Source organism: Scomber japonicus, chromosome 10 (genome assembly GCF_027409825.1).
Source record: "Scomber japonicus isolate fScoJap1 chromosome 10, fScoJap1.pri, whole genome shotgun sequence".
Lineage (NCBI taxonomy): Eukaryota > Metazoa > Chordata > Actinopteri > Scombriformes > Scombridae > Scomber > Scomber japonicus.
The window spans coordinates 3781179-3809054 of record NC_070587.1 but is presented as its reverse complement, the minus strand read 5'-3'; the positions used below and the strand labels follow the sequence as shown (position 1 = coordinate 3809054).

The 27876-nt window shown below is 39.7% G+C and overlaps 1 protein-coding gene across 1 annotated transcript; it reads right to left on the bottom strand.

Moving 5' to 3' along the window:
• Window positions 1-1024: 1024 nt before the first annotated feature.
• mag (myelin associated glycoprotein) lies at window positions 1025-9168 on the bottom strand. Its single transcript, XM_053326902.1, has 11 exons — window positions 9076-9168; window positions 7779-7854; window positions 7259-7627; window positions 6882-7178; window positions 6124-6381; window positions 4107-4367; window positions 3529-3837; window positions 2537-2636; window positions 1834-1930; window positions 1487-1540; window positions 1025-1183 (listed from the first exon to the last, which is right to left on the bottom strand). Exons 2-11 carry the CDS (start codon window positions 7822-7824, stop codon window positions 1025-1027), a joined length of 1950 nt encoding a protein of 649 aa, XP_053182877.1. The 5' UTR covers window positions 7825-7854; window positions 9076-9168.
• Window positions 9169-27876: the final 18708 nt, after the last annotated feature.

Here is a 27876-nt window from a genome sequence, read left to right as displayed (position 1 = left end):
AAGGCATCCACTTCACAAGTGATGCTCGAAACTTCTCAAAGACCCCAGGGATCAGAGCCCTGTGATCTTTCAGCACGATTTGAATACACACACGCATACACACACACATTGTCAAAAAGAGATAACACTTTGGCCGCTCGCTCACAAGTATGTTGTGCTTTCGGTCTGTGTTTTCCAGATCAGACAGTGAGCTGGGACCACAGTTAACTGCATCAGTTAACTGGAAAATGCTGGACATTATAGTAGCTGTGACATTCTTCAGAACTAGACATTTCTTGGCAAACACTGAAGTTCTGTATTCTAGGTAGACCACATTTACAAAACCTCTTCAATTATTATCAAAAGTGATGGTGACTATTTTTTTTTTCAATTGTTATGAGAGGCTACTGAGTCACAGCACACATTAAATACAATTATGTGGAACCAAGATGCTGAGATGCGTTCCCTCTCTCGCCTCGGTCGGAGAGAGGGATCACTCTCAGGCGATAGACACACATAAAGATAAGATAACAGAAAGCGCGGTTACTCCTTGCCCTGACGCTTCGACTGGCAGCAGACACAGTGACAATTACAAGACAGATGTAGAGCAAATGATGAGAAGTATGCAAGCGCTGAGAAGCTCCAAATGCCTGCCCTTTGACAATAACATGAACAGAAATATAGAGGAAACAGAAAAGTGGTAGCTGGTTAACACTGCGTGATTTAGAGCCCATGAACTACAACTGAGGCTGGAAATAATTTCTTTTACATTGTCCAGTGGGTCATGTTCCAACCTAAAAAGTACCAGTTTTCCCAAATGGTGGCATGTGAAGGGGCGTCCAATGGAGGAGGGGCAGCATGAGGGGGGAGTACTGGCATTATATATGACAAATCTGAAGAAATGAAAAACAAGGAGTCATCATATGCAAGGTGAAATCCAGTAGAGGACGGGGAGTAATTACACAGTTTATGGGGCAGAGGATGTGGAGGGTACAGGGCTGCCACTGCGTCTCGCATAGCCGAGGGATCAGGGAAGGATCGCGATTCATTTGGCTTTGATTTCCGTGTAGTTGCTGCCGTCATCCCCCCTCCCTGAGGCCCCCTCCCTGGACCTAGCCCCGATAAACTCCAAAGCAGCGTAATTCAGCTCTTGCCTCTCCAGTTCTGCCAAAGAGCCCACATGTTGATAATCCCCGTCTTCTCCCTGCAGACAGAAAGACCAATCAGCAGAAAGAATCACTGGCAAGGTGCTGGCGGCACCTCAGATCACAGACGAGCGTGACAGACACCATAAAGAAAAGATGTTAGTGGTTACTGGTCGACATACTGACAAGGCGACTGAGATGTTTCCTGTTAGTTTGGCAGTGTTTGTTAGCAATGAGGCAGCCATGCAGAAGGCAGTTTCGGAAACAAACGGCAGTGTACAGAACATAGAAGCTGAAATGCGAGGAGATGCATCTATCACTGAGGCTTGTGTTTTTAATGGGGATTTGTTTAGGAACCTTACCGTAGTCTCCTCTAGAATGGAGTTAAACTTTGAGCCCAACAGCTCTGTCTTAAGCTGTGCAAGAGTTAGGGGAGAGAAAAAGAGACAGAAAAATGCAGAGAAGCGATGAAAGCAAGAGAAAACAGTGTTTTTCGAAAGGTCATGGTTGGAGGTACTTGACTGGTAGTGGGAGATATTCCTTCTAGGAACAAAACGTCTAAATTGTTACCTCATTTTCAGAGGGTAAATCGGGTCTCATAATTTAATACTTGATTCATTACACAACACTGTAACCTCCAACAAGCTGAGAGTGGCTATCCAACCCATCCTCCATCATAATCATAATCATTGACATCAGCATGTCTCACCACTTTCTTCCTCAGATTTTGTTTGTCCTTCTTGACTGCGCTGTAGTACAAAGCTGGGTTCTCCAGGACCACGTCCTGCCTAGGGTTGCCATTCTCTCTGGGGGACGGAGTCACATAATCAGACTCGGTCTCGACTGCCACTAATGCAGGGCGACACGCCAAGCCTGGGCATCCATTTTAAAACAACAAGCTTATAAGGTTATGCTGGAGGCCAACTGTGGCTGTGAGTGACGTGGTTATTTCATGGGTTTAGTTGCTGAGCTCACACCCACTTCAGGGGTGAGAAAGCTTGCAATTTTGGGGGTCCAAATATGCCTTGGGACTAAAATAAAGCACCTTGGTTAAGAGGGCTACCTGGGTTTTATTTAGCATAGCAGGTAAAGGATACAGAAGCAGTGTCAGAGCAGGGAATTGTGCCTGCAAAATATAAGGTTAGTCCAGCTTGCTAACCCACTCCATAAGGCAGCCAATGTGGATCTCCAAGGATTTCAACGGGGACGTGTCGTGGCAAACTGAAATTGCTCAGGAGAAATGATTCTGACGTCTACATCAATCCCACATTCACTCATATAAAATGTGCATCAATGTGCTTTAGAATGGATGACTAGGCTTAAGTGTTTCCTTGGATTTCAAAAAATGCTTTGTGAGGAAAATGACTTCTGCCTCGCATTGGCCTCTCCATTAGTTGTCCATTCATACTCACTTCTTGTTGTTGTGGCCAACGTATCTCACTGCTGCAATGATGAAGGCTATGACCGCCACTCCTCCGATGGTGCCAACTATAACTGCCATCATGTACTTTTCTGAAGAAGAAAAAAGGAAGAATAGTGCAATTTAAATGAAGAAGTTTGACTTAATTTTAGATTAGTTGCATCGACACAGAGATAAACTGAACACCAACACAAGTAAAAGATGAACATGGGGAAAAGGAAGAAGAAAAAAATCATAATTCTTGTTGTACAGTTTAAAGATAAATCACCATATGAACCCCCTGTAACCAACTGAATGACATGATGGTAGCTGTTTGTATAGCCAAAGGAGGAGATAATACATATAAGTATATGAATAGGAATAGGATGATCTAAAAACAAACATGTTCTTTTTCTAGAAACAAAAAATGTAAAGGATAAGGCTGATATTAATATATATTTTTATTTTTGGTAACAAATCTAATGAAAGACCAAAGCCATGTCAGTCCATCTCATAATATTTTAACAATTCTCTATTCTGTCACTGGCACTCAGCCCTGAGCCGATTTGTTCCTACTGAAGATGGAAGTATATTTACTTTAATAGTTACAGATATATAATTTAATTTTTTTAAATGCTCAGTAATTTTCTTAAATAGTTGGACACTGTAGTTTTAAGCAAATGTTACTAAAAGAGGGGTAAAGTGTGCATTTGTTATGGATTTTCTGCTGCAGACTCTTATATCTTATAAATTGGATTAAGTGACATTAAACTGAAGAACATGTCACCCATTACAACAATGTGGCACATGTATGTGTTCTGAATAGGTTTTTTTTTTGGTTGTTTGTTTTTCACACCAATGGAGATGAATGGCAAAGAGCAATGTGATATACTAATAAGGACGGAAGAAGCAGAGGGAGGAAATTCTGACTTTTTTTAAAAATCAAACATCACAACAAGAATCAAAAGCAACATGAGTCAGTGTTAGTGTGCAGTTTGTACTCACTCTCCTGCTGTAGCTCCAGAAGTACACTCTCTCTTCCATACATGTTGTAGATGCTGCAGTGGACATTAACAGCTGGTCCACCGTTGTTGACACGCTCGCCTTTTTCCCGCAGCTTGATCATTCCAGTGGAGGTGTGTCCATCTGTGTGTGTGTAGAAGTTGTACCGGCCGTCTGTTTCGTTGATGGTGATGTTCTGGTCAGGCAGGTAGAACTCGATGGTGGGTTCAGGGTTTCCTGTGGCCATGCAGACACACTGGACACCCTCCCTTACCACTGTGCACTTGGACTCCTCCAGAAGGACCGGGGCATCTATTGAAGGAGACAGCACAGTAAAGAGCTACAATTTCACTACTGCGTGATGTGAAACAAGCTTTTTCACACAGTAACACTTCATATTTTGTGTTAATGTATATTAGATAGTTGCTATCAAATAAATAAAATAGAACATTTTTCAAGAGATTATTATTAAGTGCTGACAGATGATCCAGGTAGTGCTATGACCTTTGACCTGCAGGTAAGCATTATTCTTTATCCTACTTTTTGACAGCACTGATGATGCAGAGCAGTGAAGCACTCACACTCAACAGTGATGTTTAAGGAGCTGCTGGCCCGTCCATGCTCGTTCTCTGCCAGGCATCGGTACTGTCCATCTCCCTGTGGTGTGATCTCCACGATCTCCAGCACTGACAGCTCATCTGCAGTTATGGTGCCAACCAGCTCCCCGTCCTTCAGCCAGGTGAGGGTCGGGGCCGGGCTGCCCTGTGTGCTGCAGTGCAGGGACAGTGAGCTTCCCTCTTGTACTGTCATAGACTCGTTTACAAGGGGCTCACGGGGAGGGTCTGCAACAACAACAAAAAACAGTTTGTTTCTTGTTCCAGATTTCTTTTTTGTTCAGGTGATCAAAACATTACACAATGTTAACTTATGTAAAAGATAAGACGAAAAACGTATAATCAGCCTCATTATAAATTTTATGGTATATATAATATTTTGATTAATGCAATTTTTCAGTGATTACTTTTCACAGATATTTTGCCCTCAAAAAGGGACCTCTCTGCTGCATTCACCTCATCCAGCCTACTCATATTGTTAACTGTTCAAGAGGAAAGTAAAACCCCTCAAAAACCATACCACAAGCTAATTATTAGCAGTTTTTTTAATATGTAGTGTCCTCACACTTGAAAAGTGGCAAAATAAAGTACACACGGATATTAGTATGCATAGTAAATCCATTGAATTCTGAAAATGCTGATTGTTACTGTCCTTTCACAGGTTCAGAAAATGGAAGAGCTATACAGCTGAAACACAAAAAAAATACTATGGTGAGGCAACTTCAGAGGAAAATAAAAAGTGTTCGTTTTTGGAAAACCATTTTTCACTCGATGTTTGTACAAACCAAAAAAAGTACATTGATGTATTATACTATTAGAGTGTTGGCTCTTGCCCCACAATATTGTTCAATACACTTCTTTATTGTTCTGCCATCGCATCCAAAGCTCTGTCAAGAGTAGGGACATATTGATTTATTGGTGAAGCAACAAAAGTAAGAGATGGGGACTCTGCTCCAGGAGTGATTTGAGAAGTTTCTATGCATGTTTTAAGGCCTTCTTGTTTGTGATTCTGAGTCACTGTTGAAATAAATTGTAGCTGTTGTGCATCCAAACTAACAGCTTTCTGCCAAGAAGAAAGCTATATACATTTCAGAGCCATATTGTGAGCCTACAGGGAGTATTTGATACTCAAAAGGCTTTCACTGGACTATATATTTATTGTTAGTGATGACAGATGATAAACTAATTGTACAATCTAAACTAATTTTAAGTCATTATATAAATACCCAAATATAAATCCAGTGTAACTATGTTCTAATTCCACATGACATTATGCTAATGCATACAGTATATATTAGAGCTTCAATGAATAGTCAATCTATCACTTTCATTTCCAAGTGTTTTTAGTAATTTTTATTTAATTTAATTTTTGTTTTGATCAATGTATTGATTGTTTTAAGTCATTTTTAAAAAGAAAATTCTCTAATTCAAGCTTCTCAAATATGATTGTGGTTTCTTTGGCTCTCTACAAATCTGAGGATGTTACCTTTTGGAAACAGTGGTAGATCTTTTCACCATTTTCAATTTGCTGATATTTTATGGATCAAATAACTAAGCAATTAATTGAACAAATTAAATGAACAGAATCAAAGAACAGAGAATAATTGTTGGTTGTAGCCCCAATATGTATTATATACTGATCTTTACTGTTTTTGCAATTTGTATACAATAACTCCTCATATTTTTTTCTATATCATAATAACAAATCATTATATAATAGACAGTACATTAATATGTCCAGATAAATATCCTTGCCAATTAAAGTCCACAAAGAGAGAGTGGAATGTTTTTAAATATGTTTTAAATATTTGCTTCATTTTATTTATATTTTCTCTTTCAGGAGATGTCTGCCCTCTCAAGTGCCACCATCCCCCTGTGCATTGTGGGGGAATGTATAAGTGAACAGCACATTCACAAATCAAGCATTTTAGTATCCATACTGACTCTTTCTCAGTGTAAACACAGTACACATTCAGAGACTTACACTTCACAGCCAGGTAGAGTGACGTGTTCATGATGCCATAGCCGTTGTCTCCAACACAGGTGTAGACCCCCTCTTGTGCAGGCGTCACATCATCCAGAGAGAGGGAGACGTTGGATGCCGTGTCCCACAGCAGCTCCTGGTCTCCAAACATCCAGGAGATCTTGGAAGGAGGGTTACTGTCCACCTCACAGTGCAGCATCACGGAGCTACCCTCCATCACCTCAGAGGAGACATTCACCCACACTGAGCGTGGAGCATCTGGGGGGAAACATTGCACATTGGATTTAAATTAAATAATGGAGTGAGGGCATATTAGTGGCTTGGTTTTATGGAGGTCAGTGTCAGTCTCTATATCAGTCATTGTCATTCATCCACTTTGGACTCTGCATGTCCCGTCACCTGAAAGCTAACTTGAGTGGTAGTTCCATATTCACTCAAGATTAATTAATTAATGTGTAAAGCCACAGTACCAGTCAAAAGTTTGGACACGCCCTCTTGTTATTTTGAATGAGGAAGTGTGTCCAAATTATAACTAAACTGTACATGTAATGCATTTTTTGTAACTTAAACAGTGGCTCTGCGCAAAACTTAATCACCAAAGAGGAAGTATTTAAGTTTGCTTTTTAAGAAAGTATTTTTCTTTTGTAATTTTTGGGACTACTATTTCATGAAAGAAACAACATCATCCAATACAATACTGTCCCTGTGGAGCTACCCAGAGACACAGGAAGCTTCATTCAGTGTCTTCTTTTACTTACATTTGATGTCTAGAGAAATTAGCCTCTCGTAGACCAATGTTGTGTTGGGGTAGTACACCCTGCAGCCCAGGAGCTGCCCGTTGTGCATTGGTCTTGGTGTAAAGGTCAGGGTGCTGGAGAGTACCGCTGTGTTGCTCTCCTCCAGGTAGTCAGAGCTGAACTCGGGGTCAGGTAGGTAGTCGGTGTACATCCACTGGATTTCTGGAGTCATGTCGGGGCAGTTGTCAGGAGCGTAACATGTCAGCTCCAGACTCTCATCACTGACAATCTCCTCTGGGACATCGATGTTAGGTTGTTCTAAGGAAAGAAAGAGAAGAACATTACTGGATGAAAACTGGAACAAAGATAACAACAACAGTCAATAATCTGTGACTTACCCAGAACTTTGAGCTCAGAAAAGTCTGGGAATGTGTACATGTTTGCTCCACCAAGGTCAGCACGAAAGTAGTATCTCCCTGAGTGCTCTGTGCCAATGTTGTTGATGAGCAGAGTGCAGTTCCTCTGGTGCAGATCACCCAGCAGCTTGGTGCGGCCTTTGTAGCTCTCATGCACGACGTCTGTGCGTGATTTGAAGACTACGGGAGGGAAAAGTTGAGGGTAAGGCTGGCCGAAATACCAGATACCATGAATGCCACGGTACGGCCTGATACCAGACGGATACATGAAGGTGCACGGGATGACAACACAGGAGTTGGTCATGGCCGAGATGTCCCGAGGTACCCAAACATTCCACTGAGAATTGGCATCTGAGAGAAGATTAGAGACGTTAAATGATATATGCTTACAACCGTCTTCTCCAGAGGTCACTGCATGAATTGTGATAAGTGTAAGGCACAATGGAAGAATATCTCTATCATGTCTGCCATCAAACAAGGAAGAGCTGCAGGATTGTATTACCATTGATGATCAACAGAAGCGGTAAGAGCAGCTCCAAACACCACATGGTCTCTGCTCAAGGCTGAACCATAGACCTCTGAAACAGATAACATCCTGTCAGTTATATCACATGCAATCATTTCTATCATCAAGATAGAAAAAAATCTGAAATGTCTTGTTTACAGCATTGGTGGAAGTATGACTCACCATCTACTTCTCAGAATCACACAAATATTCAAATGCTGTCAAATGGTTTTGAGATTTAAAAGTGTAGTTTCTAGGTTTGGAGTATAGCATGGCACCCAAAAAACAAAACAACTAAAACCTTTTTTTTTCTCCCCAACAGAATATTGAAAACCAAAAAGAAAGTGGAAAATGTTTTGATGACTAAACATTTTTTAGATTAAAAGGAGATTTAAAATCCCAAGGGTCCAGTTTAATATTCCACAGAGGAATATCTAGTCCTTCAACTGTGTAACAAGAGATTTCCACATAGCAACAGTTTCCTTTTCAATGTAAAACTTATCTTGTGTTTGCCAACAAGCAATTCCCAGTTTATACTTTCCTGACATTATTTATCTACAAAAACATGGTGCACTGGTTTTAACCCAGCAATAACCCCACAGTATAGGAGACGCATAATGTTATGTCAGTGTTTGATTATTTCAATGCTGTTTGTATCAACAGAAAATGAGAAATTTAAATTAAATTACAAATATTGTTTCAACCAATACCAAACAGAGCAGCACATTGTTACTCTGCCATATCAACCACATTACATACTGAACAACTAAGTTAAGTTATCCATTTTCCAATTAAAAATGAACAAAATAACAGAAAAGATGCCCCCTTAGAGGGTGAAGAAACTGAAATCAATTAAAACAGCATGAAGCTCTTTATTGAAATGGCAATCATTAGTTAGAGTGTGTGGTCTCTGTAAATTAAAAACTATGGCCTAGTTTGACTTGACTACTGAAATAGCAAAACAGAGTATATCAGGAGAGCATGCACACTTAATCATATTACACTGTTACATGCACAACAAACCATTCCACCTAACCTACATAGAGTTAAGTCAAAATAAAATTATGCATGAATCGGTTTGTGTTCATCAACACCACCAGCACTCTTTTCAGTCCATTACTGAACCTGCAGGAAAAAGGGTGACCTCATTTTCAATATTTTTTTGAAAACTGTTCACCAAAACTGTTTTTTTTTTCCAAAGCATTCAAAAAAATATTCACAGTTTCATCTGCATGTTGTAACTATGTAACTGAATAAAAAAGCATCTTCACTATAAAGTCACTGTGGGACTTACCTTAAAACGCTGATGAGTAGAAACAGACAGAAGCTCTGCAGGAAGGCTTGTCAGCAACTCCGCTAGAGGGTGCTCACTCACACCCAGACAGCTCGACAGCCTTCTTCTCTGTTAAAAAAAAACAGCATCATCAGGCAATGACATCACGGACAGACCCCTCACTCACATGGAGCTGTAGTAAGTCACACAAACACACTAACTCAGCGTCAGTCAGCACCTGTTTGCCCCCCCACTCCCACTAGTAGAGTCACTCATTATGGTCTCCATACGTAAGCCCATCTAATGAATGCCACTCACTGTTGGCTGAGCTCTGACACCACGCCAAACCCCAGTCACCACACATCATGTCATCAGCTTTGTGTAGATTACTGATACTATCTGTGCTGTACTAGAAACAAATCAGGAGGTAACGAGGGGACGGATAGTCAGCAATGACAGAATGTAAACAAATGGGGGGAAAAAAAACCTGACAGCATTAAAATTGTACTGGAAATCTTTGTTTCTTGTACTTCTTGGTTGTTTTTGTTGCTTTTACCTTCTTTTCTCTGTCTCTGCTGATAAACTGGAATATTGCATAAATAAATCATCACTTCACATTTTTATCTTATCTGTTTTTCTTGCAATTGCTATTAAACAGTAACCATAAACGCCCCTAATTGCCAGGATACAGTATGTCTCTGTGTGAATGAAATGAGTTATTTCATGTTGAAATGACTAATATATGATCGTTCTCTCCATCTCACAGACACACGTCCTACTCAAAGTGTAAAGGCAGTTGAGTGTTAATGTGCCTTAATGTGACTAAGAAAGAAACTCAACATGTACATGTGTGTAATAAAAGTACTATATTTCCCTTTAATTGCATGACTGTGGATCATCACAAAATCCTTTCAAATGAAGAACTTTTAGAGTTAACAATTGATCGATTGAATCTGTTGTTTGTTCTGTTGTTGGATTCAATTTAGTCATTGCATATTTTGCATGCTTTGCATAATAAACTCTTATGGTGGTGAAACAATCTGTACTTCAAACCTCTCTCTGACTGATTAATCATTTGTTAAACACATATGAATGTATACCATGATGATGCTCCTGTTTTAACTGTAAAATAAGAAACATCCCTCACACTAACTAGGATTTTCAGTCACTCATTTCACATGAAGCATTTGTGGTTTTTCATTTCCACATGCTGGTTTTTGTTGTGACGTGGATTACACACCTGACTAACAAAAAGGCAAATTTGCATCACTCTGTGGTCTGATGCAAGAAATAAAATGCAACACCAGAAAATACTGTAATTAATTCTTTTTTTTTCTTTTTTTATCCATTATTTATGAGTGTTTTGTTTATACTTACATATAGTGTATAACATACAAACTGGCCTTTTCTTAACCAATTTCATCTCCTCAAAGACATTTTTGTGACCGTTAATATGCTAATGAAATGTATACTATTATCATGATAGCTGTTAGTTGTGCAATGGATGTAAAATGAATACATGAAGAAGTAGAAGCAGAAGATAGCCTCATGCTGCAGCAGCCGGTGTGTGCAGATGGCAGGCCTAAGAGTGGATTGTGCTTTTGAGCTTCATGATTAACACATCCCAACATCCCCCGGAGAATTCGTGACCAATATTAGCCTTATTGATGGAGAGAAGTGAAAAATTCAGTGGCTTCGACTTTGCTAAAGGCCATGGATTTGTCATGCTGCTCATCAACATGTGGAGGAAGTTTACTCAGCCACATAGCAGTCCTCTACTTTCCCATTTCTTCTTTGACATCTCAGACTGAAATGGGTCACATTTCAAGACGTCTTGGCCCATAATGCCACACTGTTGACCGTGACAGTCCTAACTTTTCTCCAATGTTGCGTCAAGCTCCACCATCTGCACTGTAACAAAAGGCCAAGAGCTGGGCGAGTGTGTCCAGGCAGGGAGGCTGTGCATCAGCTACGGCAGAAAAGAATAGAGCCGAGCAGCCAGGCAGGGCCACTGACACCACCACCAACCTCAACAACAACGGCCTCATTGATGGGGGCAGACAAACGGCTGGCACAGAGCACAGAGCATACGTGTGCACACTTACATACTCGCACACACTCTCGCGCACAGCACGCACACAAACCACTTGCCTCATACCAGCCTCAGCACCAGGCTCCTGCTTGCTCTCAGGCCCGTCTTCCCGCTGTTGTTGTTCTCCCTGAGCTGGTCACTTCGCTCTGAATCCTAGATAGGTCAGATTCTATGGGAGAGGACAGAAATGGGAGATAAAGAGAGATGTGAGAGGGAGACAAGGGGAAGGGGAAGAGAGGGAGTCTGTGCAAGATCTGGTTTACATGTGTCGTGGGCAGTTTTGAATATGCGTTCAGGCATTTTTGGAGCCGTTCTGTGGCCCACTCAGCATTCCTTTCCTCTGTTCAAGCATCTCCCTGAGCTGGCCCATGTGTCCTGATGCCTTGAACTCTGGACCCAGATCATACCTCCCTCTAAGGTCAAAGCAAAATGTTGACATTAGTTGAACTGTTTAAGGTTATTCCTGTCCAACATACAAGGGTAATAGCTGCGTGGTACAAGAATGATGACTAAATAACACTGTGAGTTTGCATTAGAGCAACATGTGGAGAGTAGGAGGAACACAGAACTTGTGATATGATTATAGTTACATAAATTTCAGATTCATGTGACGCTGAATGACACATGTTTTGAATATAGAAAGGTTAATTTATGTTTAAATGCTGACCTAAAAGATTCTAAATCACACAATTAAGAGTGAAGAAGTTTGTGTCTGATGCTATTTCTGGTTCAATTTGATTTTCAGAGATGAAAAAGGCTTCAGGGCATGATCATTAATCTTTACTGCCATATGCAGATCAAATATTTTCCCTGCTGAAGAATGTTTGTAGGCGGGGAGCACAAGCATGGAGCAACTCAGAGGTCCAGTTAGTTTACATATAAATACAACAAAGGCAGTGTGTCTCTCATATGAAGAACTTTTTTCCACCCTCATTGTTACATGTAGGATGAGTCACTGTGTCCAAAAGCTGTTAGGCCACGGGCCAAGTGATGGCATCAAATGAGCTGTGGATAACCTCAAGGGAATCCCTCCATAAACGCATTCAAGTCTGGTGGGGCGCTGAAGAGGAGAATGCTGCATTGACGTCTTGGAGACACGTACAAACGAATACGCAGAATGCCATAACCCCCCTACACACATGTCAGCATAAGGCATGCCAACACACTCCTCAGTGTGGGGTGTGCAGCTATGTGACCTTCCTCTTCATCCCCTCTGTGCTGTTTGTAAGCTCAGTCTGCTCCATTGTCCTGGTGGGACTGCAGTCATTATACAGAAAGTTTACATTAAATGTGGGCGAGCAGACTGACTAGTTGACAAAAATTATGTTAATATCTGTGGGTTTTTTATCACAAAGAAAGAAAAAAAGGGGAGGCTTTAAGTGAGAAAACAGAAAAATTGAGGAAAGAAGACTAAGAAGAATGTTGAAAAAAGATAATAAGCCAACAGCTCAGTCTAGAAGTGAAGATATGTAATCTGAAAGTACATCAGTGCATGTTTATCTTTGTCTGATCTCATAGCTGCCTTGTGCAGAACCTCATCTTCCAACATCTAAGGTAATCTAACTTCGACATAATCACTTATTTCACATCACGCATCAGGGATACAGATGCTATCTGAGCAATCAGTTTCGCTAAATTGGGCCATGACACCTTTTATGAGTCATATTACATTATTGAAATTGCTCACACAAACAGTCAACTGAGCCAAGAAGAACATTTTCATTGTGAATATCATCTGCGGCCTGTGTACAAGAGCTTCACCGGGTTCTTGGAGGGGTAAAAAGAATGAAGACCTTGTATACAGAACACTGCCCATTGTGCGAGGGAGAAACTGGAGGAATTTTTCCGGAACAGGCCCGCTCACAGCTTGCGCTTTGCTGTTTTCTTGTGACGCGCGTTTGGTCCACCACAAGCTAAGGCCCCCACTAAAATACTCAGAGGAGCAGATGGTCTTAAAACATGACTGCTCCCCCTCCCACACATGCCACGCTGAGCTGCGATGAGCCCAGCGCGCCACACAAGCACACACACACACACACACACACACACACACACACATTCACACAGATACAAACATAAACACTGAGTTATGCCAATATCCAGTCATACAGTCTGTCCAAGGTACTGCAGAGAGTTCTGGCAATAATAAAAGATTCAGGCTGGACTTGTAAATAATAATGTAAATAAAATAAAACCATAGCTGTTTGCCTCTTACAGGAGATACTTTGAATGCATGCATTTGTTAGCTACTGCAAAGTCCTTCCAGGAAATTTAGGGGTTTTGTTTTTTTTCGAAATCTATTGCACTCAAGATGGTGTGAAACCACAAAAGATGAGTTCTGGACATCAAGAGTGTTTTTCTCAGTATTTGCATGCTACTTATACCTGCTTGCACCTGTTTGTACTGCAGCATGGAACATTTAGCTGATAGTATTTTTCCACTTTGGTTACAAAAGATTAGCATGCATTTTTTTTCCATTACCAGCAAAGCATTAGACCTTCAAAGATCATATCTTAAAAGTATGTTTTTACTAAGAGAACATACAATTGGCATAGCAATCGAGTAAGCCTCACTTGGCATATCACTAACATAACAACAGACTAGGAGCACCGATTCCTTATTTCCATCTTTTCTACCTGGCAAACCAGACGACTCTGGCAATTCCCAGCCTAGTGGGCAGATGGTGAGCCACAGGCCTCCTCTCTCATTAGAGCGCTCTCCCTTCCGCTCTGAACAAAAGGGGGTGACAAACAGAGCCATCACCTGTTCAGCTACACAGATGAATAAAGTGTGGCTCTATCCCAGTGCTCCCTTAATCCCTCCCCTTGAGTCATTGTCCCAAATTTAGAGTGAGAATACATTCAAACTGCACTAGTGACCGCACTGAAAAAAATCTACATTTGGCCTGATGGCAGGCATTGTCGCTCTTGAAAGGATGATGCAAGTTGAGATTTATCTAGTGTTACATTTCACTTATTGACTCAAGAGCAGAACTTTTATTTAAAAAGGGGGAAAAAAGTCCTGAATCTTGAAAGACAATTTGGATGGAGAAATTTATTACACACTTCTCATCAATCATTACAAAATACATTCATTGAGCTAAAGGGGAAGCTCAAATGAGGAACCACTGATGTGATTTAGCATAACCTGAGGTCATGCTTTGGTTTTTACGCTGTGATCTTGTTCAAAATTCACCTGCTGGTCTGAAAATAAGGATCTAAAATGAACTGTTTCACCACCACTTTAATGTTGAGGGGGAAATCCAGTTTTTCTGTTTAAAAACAACAACAGAAAATGTACGTTACCACCTTCTAGTCTCAGATGCTGGGAAACACTTTGATTTCTGACAGGGAGTCATTAAATAAAACATATCTTTCACTCGACTGAATAATGCAGACCATTGTTAAATTACTTGTAAAACTGTTTTGGTTGGCTGTGTAATCTGAGGCTCTTCTACCTGGCATCAAATGCCTGTTTGGACGTGGTAATATGCTCTGGCAATTACAGGCTAATGGGACAGGCAGCGAAATCTGTCCAGTAATAATTGGCTAGGCTTTTAGCAGCCCCCACTAACACTGAGCCACACACACACACACACACACACACACACACACACACACACACACACAGAAAACACACTCAATCACTCATGTGTACACGCTCACACATCATCACACACCCGCTCACTCATGCGCGCATTCATTAAGGCACACACACACACACACACACACAAACACACACACGCACACTTATTCATTACCTAACTAACTTGTGAGTCATCCAACTCTCTATCTGTTCACTCGCTCACCAGCTCATCTATGAACACTCACGCAAAACAAGCACGCACTAACGCCGGCTGTAGGTGTTTGACCTTAAAGGACAAAAATAACAAGATTAACAAGAAATCCAGATAGAGAGAGAGAAAGAGAGAAAGGTAGAGAGGTAGAGGTAGAGGTAGAAAATTAGTCATCCCATCAGCATAATCTAGCCCTTAAGGATATGAATAAATACAAAAGCGTCATAAACACCCCACTGTTGCTGCTCAGTTGCATGGGGAATGAGCAGAAAATGATTAGAAGTTATTAGACATCATTATTGGTTTCTGATTAGATTGGCTTCATACTTGTCTTCCATTATCTGAAGAAATTAACGTCCTATTGCTTCCTTCTTCCTTAGTACTGCAATTCCAAGAGCACCCGAGGACATAAAAAATAATTATTCCAAAGAAACTGCTGCTCCTCACCTGTGTAGGTAAGTGTGGCCAGCCTCCAAGTGTTCAGCAGCTCCTGTATGAGCAGTGCCAGCAGCCTTCCTTCTGACACTCACATGCAAAGCGTCACGCCAGCCCGTCGCCAAGAAGACCTCTCGCCACTCTCTGTACCAAGCCCCAACGGTGGGGAATAAACTGCCCTCCCCAACGCCACCATCATCACCATCACCAACACCCCTCCCATATGAAAATCAGTCCTTCAGTGTAGCAGCATTGTTCTGAGGCTTCGCCCCGAGGCTTAGCCATTCATAAATACACACGGGGCCACAAAGGGCCACACTGTTCCCCCTCGCCCCAACAAATATGGGTGAGGCTTTGAGCTCCGAGGCCTTTCTATCCAACACGGCTGGTTGTTTTACGCTGGATGGAACTGAGCATATTTTATCATTTTGGATTGATGGAGTGCACATCCAGTTTTTTGTTGTTGTTTGTTTGTTTTGTTTTAGAGGTCAGTGTAACAGAAGGCAGGAAGTGAGTTTGGGAGGGGGTGATGAAATGAAAGAAAAGGAATATGGGATAAATACCTCTCTCTGTCTTCTAGTCAAATCTGTTATTGTTTTGAGACTAATTACCCAAAGCTACACTTCAGAGGCTGTAGAAACTGTGGTGTTGCACGTTTAGCTCACTGACTTCAGAGCATGTCACAGTCATTCCAGTACCATACCTTCCAGGCAGCCCCTTTCATGTCACTAACAATGAAAAACACCTTGCATAACCTTCATACTGTAGGTTTTAGAAACCCTTTTATTATCATCAAAGTCAAATTATTGCTTCGGGGAAATGCAGTTAAAAGTGTAAACTTTTTTTTTTTAAACAAAAATCTGGACTACATCTCATAGAAACAATATAAATTTGACTAGAAAGAAGAAAGCATGGCTGGATTGTAATCTAAACTTGTTTAATTAGTCTTCAAATTGATTTTCACACCAGGTAGGTAAATAAACAAAAAACAAGTGGAAGACTGTAAGGAAGTAAAAACATCTTAAATACGTTGCTATGGATGAATGGTGGCAGTAATACACAGTAAAGTAGACATAGTTTGGATTAAATGGGTTTAACTCTAGTATCACTAACGTCTATTAATGCAGTTCTTTACACACAGTCGCACCAAATGGCAGATAAGGTCAATGTCACAATGCCAGACAGCAATACTGAGATTTTCATACAGGTTTAAAGATGCCAGATAGAAGACTCGCCTACAAGAAGAGCGGCACCTGCTCTTCATGTTATATGGGACAGATGGCAGAAATGGGAACGGTTCCCATTGGTTGTTACATCAACTGATGACAGTTGTATGATTACAGTTGGTTTGATTAAAATGACTGTACTACATATATAAATATCTGTTAAGTTTAATAATAATGGATTTTTCTCTAATATGAGGCATCCAATTCGGACATAATGGAATATTAAAGTCGTAATTATAACTTAGCTACTGACAGGAGCAGCATTTACTAGGTGGAAACTCATAGTAACATGACATTAGTGCCAATGTAACCTTAAAGATGATGTCATTGTTGATTACCTGTTCTGTTATTAGCCAACAAAAGTAGTTTGGTTATAAAATGCAGTCAAGAGTGGGTCTTATTTCAGAATCAAACACATGTGTCATTGTCTCTGTTATGAGTCATTCAAAAGTTATTGTAAGCACATTTATACATACATACATACATACATACATACATACATGGATGTACATAAGTACTTTTACATTAATGATGTGTTTCACCTTTGCATTAATATTATTGGGCTACTGTAAGACGTCTTACTGTAAAGCTGGAGCCAGCAAACAAGACTTGTGTATAGTATGAGGAACATCTTCAGCCTCTGTGACTGAAGACACTACAGACTCCTCCTTGATGTCCTTTGAATGAACCACACAGTGAACTGAGGTCACTCTGAAGCTGCTTTTGCTGCATTGATTTTTTTCAACTGCTATCATGGTACCACTTTGGATTGTGATCAAATGTCAGCTCTAGTCATCATCAACTCAGATCACATAATAAACCACAGACAGTCTAAAGGTTATCAAATTAACTTGTAGAGATTTGTTGGCTGATTGTGAGTTATTTTACTACTATACTGAGGTTTGCACTGAGCCTGTTTTAAAAGGTAGAAATTAGACACATTGTTGTTTGGTAATCTTTGGGCCATTGTACGTGAAATTGGGAAATACGCCTTTGAACTTATACCAGCTTGCAAACTGATACCAGCTTGCCAACTCATCCTTATTATAAACTTTATTAAACCTAAATGTGGCATTAGGCATGTTCACACAGTTGCATCGTGCTGTGACCATGTCATGACACCCCAAGACTTGCTAACACCCCCCTCCTCCCCCTCCTCCTCCTCCTCCTGACACAGTAGCCATTGTCTCCCGAGGCCCTCTGGGAGAGAACAGCACAGCTCGAGCCTGACACCGCACAACACTGGGAAGTCGATGTGCACAGATAATTGTCTTTTAATCACAACAATCCCCTTTTCTCTGCTCTTGCTCATTTGTCTCTGTCTCTTGTTCAACCTTTTTCTCTCGGTTGCAACTCTTGTGGACTTTAGTAAGTTCGAACAGCCACCTCGAGTTTGTGAGGTTTTGTGATGGAAGCAGGGCTGCAGCTAGGAAATATGAGTACCATAAAAAAAGTGGACTTTGGGCCATAAAATGAATACTCTCCCATATTCAAACTGATCTTATTAAATCTATTTAAACATCAATTAATCAATCAATTAATCAATCTATAAATAAATAAATCAGTGTTTAGAGCATACAAAAACCTTAACTTACCGATCAATTGCTAGGCACCTCACACATTTAAATGATGGTTTTTGATAAAGTAATAACAATTACATATTACCACTACAGCTGTCAGTCAGTTGGTTTGTACAGAGTTTCATAGACCTCAGAATATGAAGTCCCTTAACCTTTCTGGTCCCTTGACTTGACGCCACAAGCAGAGTTTTCACAGTAAAATATTTCAACATTTACTGAATGGATTGGTCTAAAATTCTGACATTGACATTAATCGCTCCCAGAGGATGAAGCTTACTGACTTTAGTAATCCCCTGACTTTTCCTCTCTCGCCATGAGGTTTATATTTCAAAAGTGAAATGTCTCTGTAACTATTGGTTGGATTGCCATGAAATTTGATTCATATATTCATGTTTTCCATAGAGTGAATTGGAAGAACAAGAAATCATGTCAATATATATTAATTTGTCCAAAACTGGTTCATGACCAAACACCTGCAAACCACCGAATCAAATTCCCATTAGCCTCAGCTGTATGTTTTGCGTTATGTTAATCAGCAAATATTAGCTAATATTACATAAACATTATACACACTCAGCATCACCATGTCTGCAGTGTCATTGTGAGCATGTTCGTGTGCTGACTTTAGCATTTAGCTCAAAGCTGTGCCTAAGTACAATCTCACAGAGCTGCTAACATGGCTTCAGATAGTTAGTTTTTAACCAAAGCCACAATCTTTTCCTAACTTCAACCAAACAGTTCTACCTGCTCAAACTTAGCACCAAATCAGTAATAGCTCATATGCTGAGTCTCTGTTTTGTGTTAAGATTTGAATTTGTTGCATAGTCTTAAGAAAGTTTGATTTTGTCGCCATCAAGTGAAAACCATGTTGTGAAGAACCAATTGTACAATGGCTATTTCTATATTTTCAGACAATCTAAAGACAAACATGTTCCTTTATGGGCCAAGAAACACATACTCACTTTTAATAACATCCTTCAACATCTTAACAGGATTAGGCCCTATGTCAAAAAGTGTCAAGAAGTGTAAAAACATGGATGTTGCTAATTAATGAGTTGGAGAGAGATGGTTTTTTTCATGGGTAGGTGATAATGTGCCCCTTCATATCTATATTGAAATGTGTTTTCAAACATAAAGCAATTAAAATAAAAGTAGAAAATATATATGTAGCCTACACGTACCTAACCCTAACCCTCTTTCTGGCACATTGGGTGAAACAGTGTTAATGTCAAACTTGTCTTTAATGTCTTTATACTTGTTTTAACAGTTTGGTGCTGTAGTCAGAGTGACACACGTTAGCATCCACATAATACACACACACACACACACACACACACACATGTTTTTACAGCAATATGGCGTAGATATGGTGAGTGGTGTGTGGAGAGAGGGTGTGAGGGTGGATGGGTGGGTGGGTGGGTGGGTAGGTGGGTGAGGGAGTTGTTGGAGTTGTGCTGGACAGAGACGGGTTATGGAACAATACACCGAGAATGGATCCATTGTCCCTCTGTCCACTTGACTGGACAGAAGCAGTGGATGGCTCCCATTTCTAAATAGATTAACGGTTAATGTCAGTAGTTTCAAGGTAGAAAGTGTTTACTTATTAAACTCTGAAAACATAAAAACAAGTCTTTGAGTCTTGAGAAGGAACATTTTCTTTTGCAAACTTTCTCAAGACATCCAGAAATAGTTTAAATCCAATTACTAGAAGCAGACATCAGAGTTATTTTGGACAATGTGTCTGCCACCTGAGTTTTATTCTTATTTGGCTGAAAACAGGAGAAAATACAGATTCATTTCAAAGTCGAACCCAAGTTTAATTTAAAAGTCAAAACTCAAATATTTAACTTGGGACCTTTCCAAAGTCCCACTGAGATCAACTTTTAAGTGGGACATAGAAATCCAACCAAGCATTAAACTTATTATTTCTTTCCTGTTGGAATAAAAATGGTCTCATATTTCTTACTACATTCAATGAATTTCAAATTTGGCTCCAAGTGCATCTTCAGCGAATTGGGGTGATGTTTGGGGCTGCATCTCCAAAGAATTGTGTTAAAATGTGTATCCATACTTCAATGAGAGAATACTGACCCAATTTAGGACTTTGTATTCACAGCTCTGACATGCTGCTGTCCTTGTTTTACATGGGATTTTATTCCCAAAGGTTTTACTAATCTCAAATTTGTCCTACTTGTCTTAAATTCCCATATTGCACACCAACTGTCATTGTGTAGTTTGGATTAGTATATTTTATATTCAGGTCATTATTTTTGTGATTGCAGGCCTCATTATAGTAATACATAACACAATTTTGTATTATTATCTCTCTATCTTTTGCTGTTGTAGATAGCCATTTTGTAAAACATGTAAGATTATCTCAATTTATTGTTATTTGTTCTTTGTTATATGATAATGTTAGTTCACCAGCAATTGTCTTATGATTGAATATTAATGAATAGATTCATTAGACACCACAGACAGCTAAAGCGATGAGATCAGTACTTGCACAAAATGATTGGGAAATAATCTGGCACCCCTGACAAGAATGATATGAAACCCCATGTTAGTCTCTTTTTTTGGCTGAAACGCAGCAACCAACCCTAAAAACGTGAGTGTCTGCCCCTGAGTCATGTGATGCAGTTAATTGGTCGAATGATTAAGTTTCACCATCACCACTATGGGGGGTTGGCTACATGTCGCCACTTCCTGTATCCTGTTAAAAGCCCCTTATGTTTTATACACGGTCCAGCCATATACAAGGTTTTGACTTTCTTTTTGGGTCAAAATTATTCATATATTGAGTCTTTAGCCTCCAATCTTTCAATACATAGTCAGGTGAATATATGAAAGGTTATCAAACAGAATAAATTATGATTCTCAGCTGTGACGTACGAGACTAATACAACTTATTTTTCAGGAGAGGATACCTGTAAACTCTGCATCTAGAGTATTCACATTTCTGTGAGACATCTGCCTCTTTAGTGTTGCCAATGATGATCACAGTATTTCACCCACTGTCATTCTGTTGCAAAGAAATCCTTTCAAAGCGAGGAATTTAAAACCAAAAGAGAACAGGTAAAAACTGTTACGAGTGGAGCAAAAACCAGCAGCAGGTTCAAGATTCGCTCAATAACAAGGTAACGGACAGTCATTTGAAATCAGAGAGCAGCAGAGCTCTTACCTGATCAGCTGATTTGAAGCCAGTGTGGATGGAGCTCAGAGGCGAACCAGTGAGGAGGCAGTCAGTCCTCTTCTCTCCTTCAGCGTTTGCCTTCTCTACTGCTCTCCCTCTCCCTCCTCTCTCTCTCTCCCTCTCTCTCTTTCTCCCTCTCTCTGTCAGCAGATTGGATCTTTGGCACTCAGAACGTGTGATGAGAGACACATGTACCCTTTGAAACAGCTTTCAAGCATCAGATTAACACATTATATTATTTAATAAAAGGATCATTCTGTTGGGTTTTTTATTTAATAACTTGAGTCTTATCTTTAATAGTTTCTATCAGATATGATATCACTCTACTTACTAATGTCACTGCTGAGATCTGGGAACCTGGGATCTGGGAATTGTGACATCAGTAAGAAAACTGTGTGGGTTCATGACTATTGCAAAGACAGCAGGTCAAATGGGGCCATGACAGTTGGTCTGCAAACTGTGAGCAATGTGAATAATGATTTTACCATTTTCCTTTGTTTTCTCTTCCAAAAGAGATGCCCAGTATATAGTCCAATTGGCTAAACAACACTGTTAGCTTGTTTTTACTACAGCAGGAATCTTAAATTACGTTTATGCATTACCACCTTAATATACAGTCTATGATTACCACCACGTTGGGTGTGATAATCCTGATAGTTTTAGAAGATCTGTGGAGGGAGACACAGGCCATGTCAGCAAAACAAACTTCTAAAAAGCCAAGAGGATACAGTTCTGTATCGAAGCCAAACAAATAATAATTAGTCATAAGTATCCACAACATTTTTGAAGATTAAAAAGTGTTAATAATATTAAGATATTACAGGGAGTATTGCAAATGCAGTCACTGTAAAGTCTACCAGATATTGTCTACATATTACATAAGACTAGTTCTATCAATCATATAATATGTAGACTGGTAAATTGGCCTGTATGTCAGTCAACATTAACACATCACGGATATTTTGGCAGCAGCGTATAGATAACAAGTACAAGAGTTCGTAGAAACACTGGTTCCATTACAGTTTGTGTTTCAATTGTAAAAAAGTGCATACAACAAGGAATCCTAATCTAAAATATCTGTTAAAGATCTACAGAGGTTTAAAAAAAAAAAAAAAAAAAGTGTAAGACTACACTTTATCATTCACTGTGATTTATCTACTAGCCAAACAATCATTTTACTGTCTTTTTTAAACCTTTATTTATTCAGGTGAAATTCACTGAGTGCTCTTTTCCAGGAACGCCCTGATCACATTCACAGTTACACACATTCACACCTAGAAGCTGCCCAATACAACAAGTCTGATCTGCCAACCACCGAGCAGCTCCACCGAGCACGTGGCATTAAGGGCCTTGCTAAAGGGCACCTCAGTGCTGGCAATGAGGGAGGGACAAGTGCTGCTTCTTCACTTTTCTCCACCCAGATTCCCTACTCAGTCTTTCATAGCCATTTGTTTATTTATAGTGTACATCACAGCACTGAAGGAATGCAATTTAATGTTCCTATATACATTATTATTACAGGGCTTGGATGTAGAGAATCTTTTTTTTTTGAGAAAATTTGTATTTATTAATTTAACCAGGAAGTGTCCAATCCAAATAAAGTCAGCTCTTAAGCCTACACATGCATAACCTACACTCAATTTTACACTATCATATTTGCAAGTGGCAATTGAGCAAATAAATTGAAATAATGAAAGTTAGGCTGTTTAAAAGTGAAGGAAACATTTTGCTATTTTTAACACTTCAAAATTCAAATAGTCAAATTCAAGGAAAGCTGAAATGACATAACAGGAAGGTAAAGTGTTTATTTCACACCTTTTGACCACATAAACATGTTTTGATGGAAAAGTACAACCAAAATTAAGTCTGACTTTCTTTTCCCTCTGGGCTTCAGCAATTGTGTTGCTCATGTTATGATGAGTTTGGCCTGATTAGAAAAGTCAGACAGTGGAGTTTCCTATGATGCCTACAGTGGGGCAAGAAAGTATTTAGTCAGCCACCAATTGTGCAAGTTCTCCCACTTAAAGAGAGGAGGCCTGTAATTTTCATCATAGGTGTACCTCAACTATGAGAGACAGAATAAGGGGGGGGGGGGGGGGGGGGGGGGGAAGTGGAAAATAAGTATCTGGTCAATAACAAAAGTTCATCTGAATACTTTGTTATATACCCTTTGTTGGCAATGACAGAGGTTTTCACACACTGTTGCTGGTATTTTGACCCATTCCTCCATGCAGACTTTCAACGCCCTCCAAAGATTTTCTATGGGGTTGAGATCTGGAGACTGGCTAGGCCACTCCAGGCCCTTGAAATGCTTTTTATGAAGCCACTCCTTCATTGCCCGGGCGGTGTGTTTGGGATCATTGTCATGCTGAAAGACCCAGCCACGTTTCATCTTCAATGCCCTTGCTGATGGAAGGAGGTTTTCACTCAAAATCTCACGATACATGGCCCCATTCATTCTTTCCTTTACACAGATCAGTCGTCCTGGTCCCTTTGCAGAAAAACAGCCCCAGAGCATGATGTTTCCACCCCCATGCTTCACAGTAGGTATGGTGTTCTTTGGATGCAACTCAGCATTCTTTCTCCTCCAAACACGACGAAGTTGAGTTTTTAACCAAAAATGTCCTATTTTGGTTTCATCTGACATCCTCCCAATCCTCTTCTGGATCATCCAAATGCTCTCTAGCAAACTTCAGATGGGCCTGGACACGTCTGGCACAGCAGGATATGAGTCCCTGGCGGCGTAGTGTGTTACTGATGATAGCCTTTGTTACTTTGGTCCCAGCTCTCTGCAGGTCATTCACTAGGTCCCCCCGTGTGGTTCTGGGATTTTTGCTCACCGTTCTTGTGATCATTTTGACCCCACGGGGTGAGATCTTGCGTGGAGCCCCAGATCGAGGGAGATTATCAGTGGTCTTGTATGTCTTCCATTTTCTAATAATTGCTCCCACAGTTGATTTCTTCACACCAAGCTGCTTACCTATTGCAGATTTAGGCTTCCCAGCCTGGTGCAGGTCTACAATTTTGTTTCTGATGTCCTTTGACAGCTCTTTGGTCTTGGCCATAGTGGAGTTTGGAGTGTGACTGTTTGAGGTTGTGGACAGGTGTCTTTTATACTGATAACGAGTTCAAACAGGTGCCATTAATACAGGTAACGAGTGGAGGACAGAGGAGCCTCTTAAAGAAGAAGTTACAGGTCTGTGAGAGCCAGAAATCTTGCTTGTTTGTAGGTGACCAAATACTTATTTTACCGAGGAATTTACCAATTAATTCATTAAAAATACAATGTGATTTCCTGGATTCTTTCCCCCATTCTGTCTCTCATAGTTGAAGTGTACCTATGATGAAAATTACAGGCCTCTCTCAATCAATCAATCAATCTTTATTTGTATATACAACAAAGTCATCTCAAGGCACTTTCCACATAGAGCAGGTTCTAAACCAAACTCTTCAGGTTTTAACTTTAAAGAGACCCAACATTTCCACATGAGCAACAGTGGCGAGAAAAAACTCCCTTTTAACAGGAAGAAACCTCAGGCAGAACCAGACTCAGAAGTGAAGTCAGAAGTGTCTCATCTTTTTAAGTGGGAGAACTTGCACAATTGGTGGCTGACTAAACACTTTTTTGCCCCACTGTATATACCAATAGTTCAGGTAACTAAAATTCAAATCATTATCACTCACTTGTAAGAACCAACTTCCCATTTTCCTTAAAATGGTAACCATCATGCATCCATGGATTTTTACACATAATGTAGGTTAGTAGTTGGAGCGGCTCACAGGAATTTCAACATCACCAGGGGTGCATTGGTAAAAATGAGAGGAGACTACTATTGTTCCATACTGAGCAGCTGGACAGGAGGCTTGATATCATTATGCTTTATATATCAATTATGCATAACCACAGGTAATCTGACAGGTGCAGAAGATCCTCAACATGTGCTCAGTCTCACTACCAAAAAGAACAATAGAAAGGAGGAAGATATACAGATTAGCAGGTGGGTTCATGTCAAGGAAGTTGATGATGACTAGTATAGCTATCTTTTCAACACATTAAGATCAGTTTACAAGACAAAAAAACCCCAGATGGTGATGTCAGTAATGTGTGTGTACTCTTGTAATAAAAACTGCATTGATAAGAAAGTGACAGAAGCAGGCTATTGTGAAAGTGTTGGAAAAAGTAAGGCTCAATATAAACTATGCCTGTTCAGATAGGGAAACAATATTTAATTATTTGTTTCACTATTGATCATCTATTTCATATGATGTTATATGTTGTGCACAGTCGGTTGAATATTACCTGTATAATACAGTTAATGATCATTCTTTATCAAACTCCACATCCACTAATAGTCTGACTCCAAACCTGCTTTCATCAGTTTAGTGTTGAACTCAAGCAGTACGACACCCTAAAGGAGATGTGATAAACAAAAAACTAGGGCTGGGATTTTTTCCGGTGATTTTTATTTATTTAATTTTATTCTTTTATTTTAATTTTCTAAAGACCAGCTAAATGTTGCAGTTTAGTTTAATAAGATGTTGGTAGATGAGAATGTTTTTTGTGAGGGCAGGTGCACAGTTTTAAAAATAAATCTCACAAACTGATGATGATGTGTGTATTATTGTTTTTTATAAATATGACTTATGATGTATTATCAAGTGTTTGGTTCAACCTGTTCTTGTTTAAGGAAAGAAAATCACAATCATTGAAATATAAAATCACAATACTTTCTTAATCACAATTTAAAATCGAATCGGGACCCAAAAATCGTTAGAGAATCGAATTGGCACAAAAGCATATCGGCCCAGCCCTACAAAAACCCCAAAAAGATTTTCAATATTTTAAAGGAAGTAAACATTTTTGAACTCTAAAAGGAATCACATTGATTGGACCTTGGTTTCCTCTGGCTTTAAGTTTGTTTTTTTATTGTTTCTGTATGACATTTGTTATTATACCTCTTTGTTGTTGTTTTTTTTTGGGGGGGGGGGGGGGTAAAACTAGATGTGTTACTTGTTTTGATTTGTTGGTTTGAGTAGCTAGGATACACTTAGTGCTAACGCAATCACAGAAAATCTGCTATTATCTAAAATGAAGCAATCAGACAGAGAAAAAGCAGAAGCAGCACAACCCTTCCTGTCTTGTGGGGATTTATGACATCTTCAAAACATCCCTGAAACACAACCTTTCAGAACGTGACTGTCAACATGTTGTTCAGTGAGAGGGATTGCTTTAACTGGCATTACACATATATGGCAACACTGATTTAAACATGTAACCACTACTGGCAGTGTGTGGTAAGATTAGCACGTAGCTATTCACAAACCTCATAGTGCTGACTGACAGGAGACATCAGTTATTTGCTAATGTCAGTGTTGCACAAATGAATGATGAAATCTTCACACACACAAAACATTTTCTCAACCACATTCACACCACTCTTTTAAATCAATCCCAATACACCAAGACCATTTTTATGGTGTTCAGCTTTTTTATTGCCATGCATTTTGCAAGGTAAGAGAACCAGGCCTCCATTGAATCTTTACATGATAAAGCTCTGCTGCCCCTGGTGGTTTTGGGGGGGGGGGATCATCAGAACTAAAACCTAATTTCCTTTTATTTTGAAGGTAGAGGCTTAGATTTATTAGGTATTTGTGGGAAAAGCATTATAATATGTCAGGAGTACAGTATATCAAAAATATGTGGTTATAATGGGAGTCAATGGGACCAAATCGGGCCCTAGGGTAAAGAGTGTCGGCATTATGCATATCTCCTATTCTATGGACCTTGTAATAAGAGGGGATTGTGGAATTTTAAAATGTATAATAAAAAACAAATCCTGGCCAAGTTTCATACAATTAGCCTTTAAACTGACAGATATATTGAGAATCAAAAACATAAAATCAGCAGAATGTACACGTTTGGGCCCTAAGGTGCCTGGAGGGTTAAACATGTAACCACTACTGACAGTGTGTGGTAAGATTAGCACGTAGCTATTCACAAACCTCATAGTGCTGATTGACAGGAGACGTCAGGACAGTTATTTGCTAATGTCAGTATTGCACAAATGAATGATGAAAGCCAGACAGTGACACAGGATTGGGTCACTTTAAAGGACACCTGTTATTATTCCATGTTGCATTTCTGTAATCTTACACCAAGAGTAGTAATAAGTATATCCTTTATCATTTATTTTGTATCACATCTATTATTCTTATATAACTGTACAAACTGAATAATCAAATTAAAGATAAACCATGACATGAAAGAATAAGTTTTCGTTTATGCTGAGGCCGTGTCAGAGAGGTACTGACTAAACCTTTGAAGCTGTGGCTACCACTTATTATTTTCAATATTGAAAGCTCTACAGATTTTTTTTCTCAATTAGTCAGTGAAATTTTTAAAACAGTGAAAAAAAACCGCATTCAATCTCTCATACCCCGTGCTGATGTCTTCAATTTGCAGTCCTTAAACCTTAAGGTATTCAAATTTATCATATATA

Excerpts from the sequence above, each read along its gene's own strand:
- mag (XM_053326902.1), bottom strand. The coding sequence starts at position 7,824 with ATGTGGTGTTTGGAGCTGCTCTTACCGCTTCTGTTGATCATCAATG. Across the intron at positions 7,628-7,778 it reads GCTTCTGTTGATCATCAATG|ATGCCAATTCTCAGTGGAAT; the intron begins GTAATACAATCC and ends ATCTTCTCTCAG. Across the intron at positions 2,637-3,528 it reads TCTGGAGCTACAGCAGGAGA|AAAAGTACATGATGGCAGTT; the intron begins GTGAGTACAAAC and ends TTTCTTCTTCAG.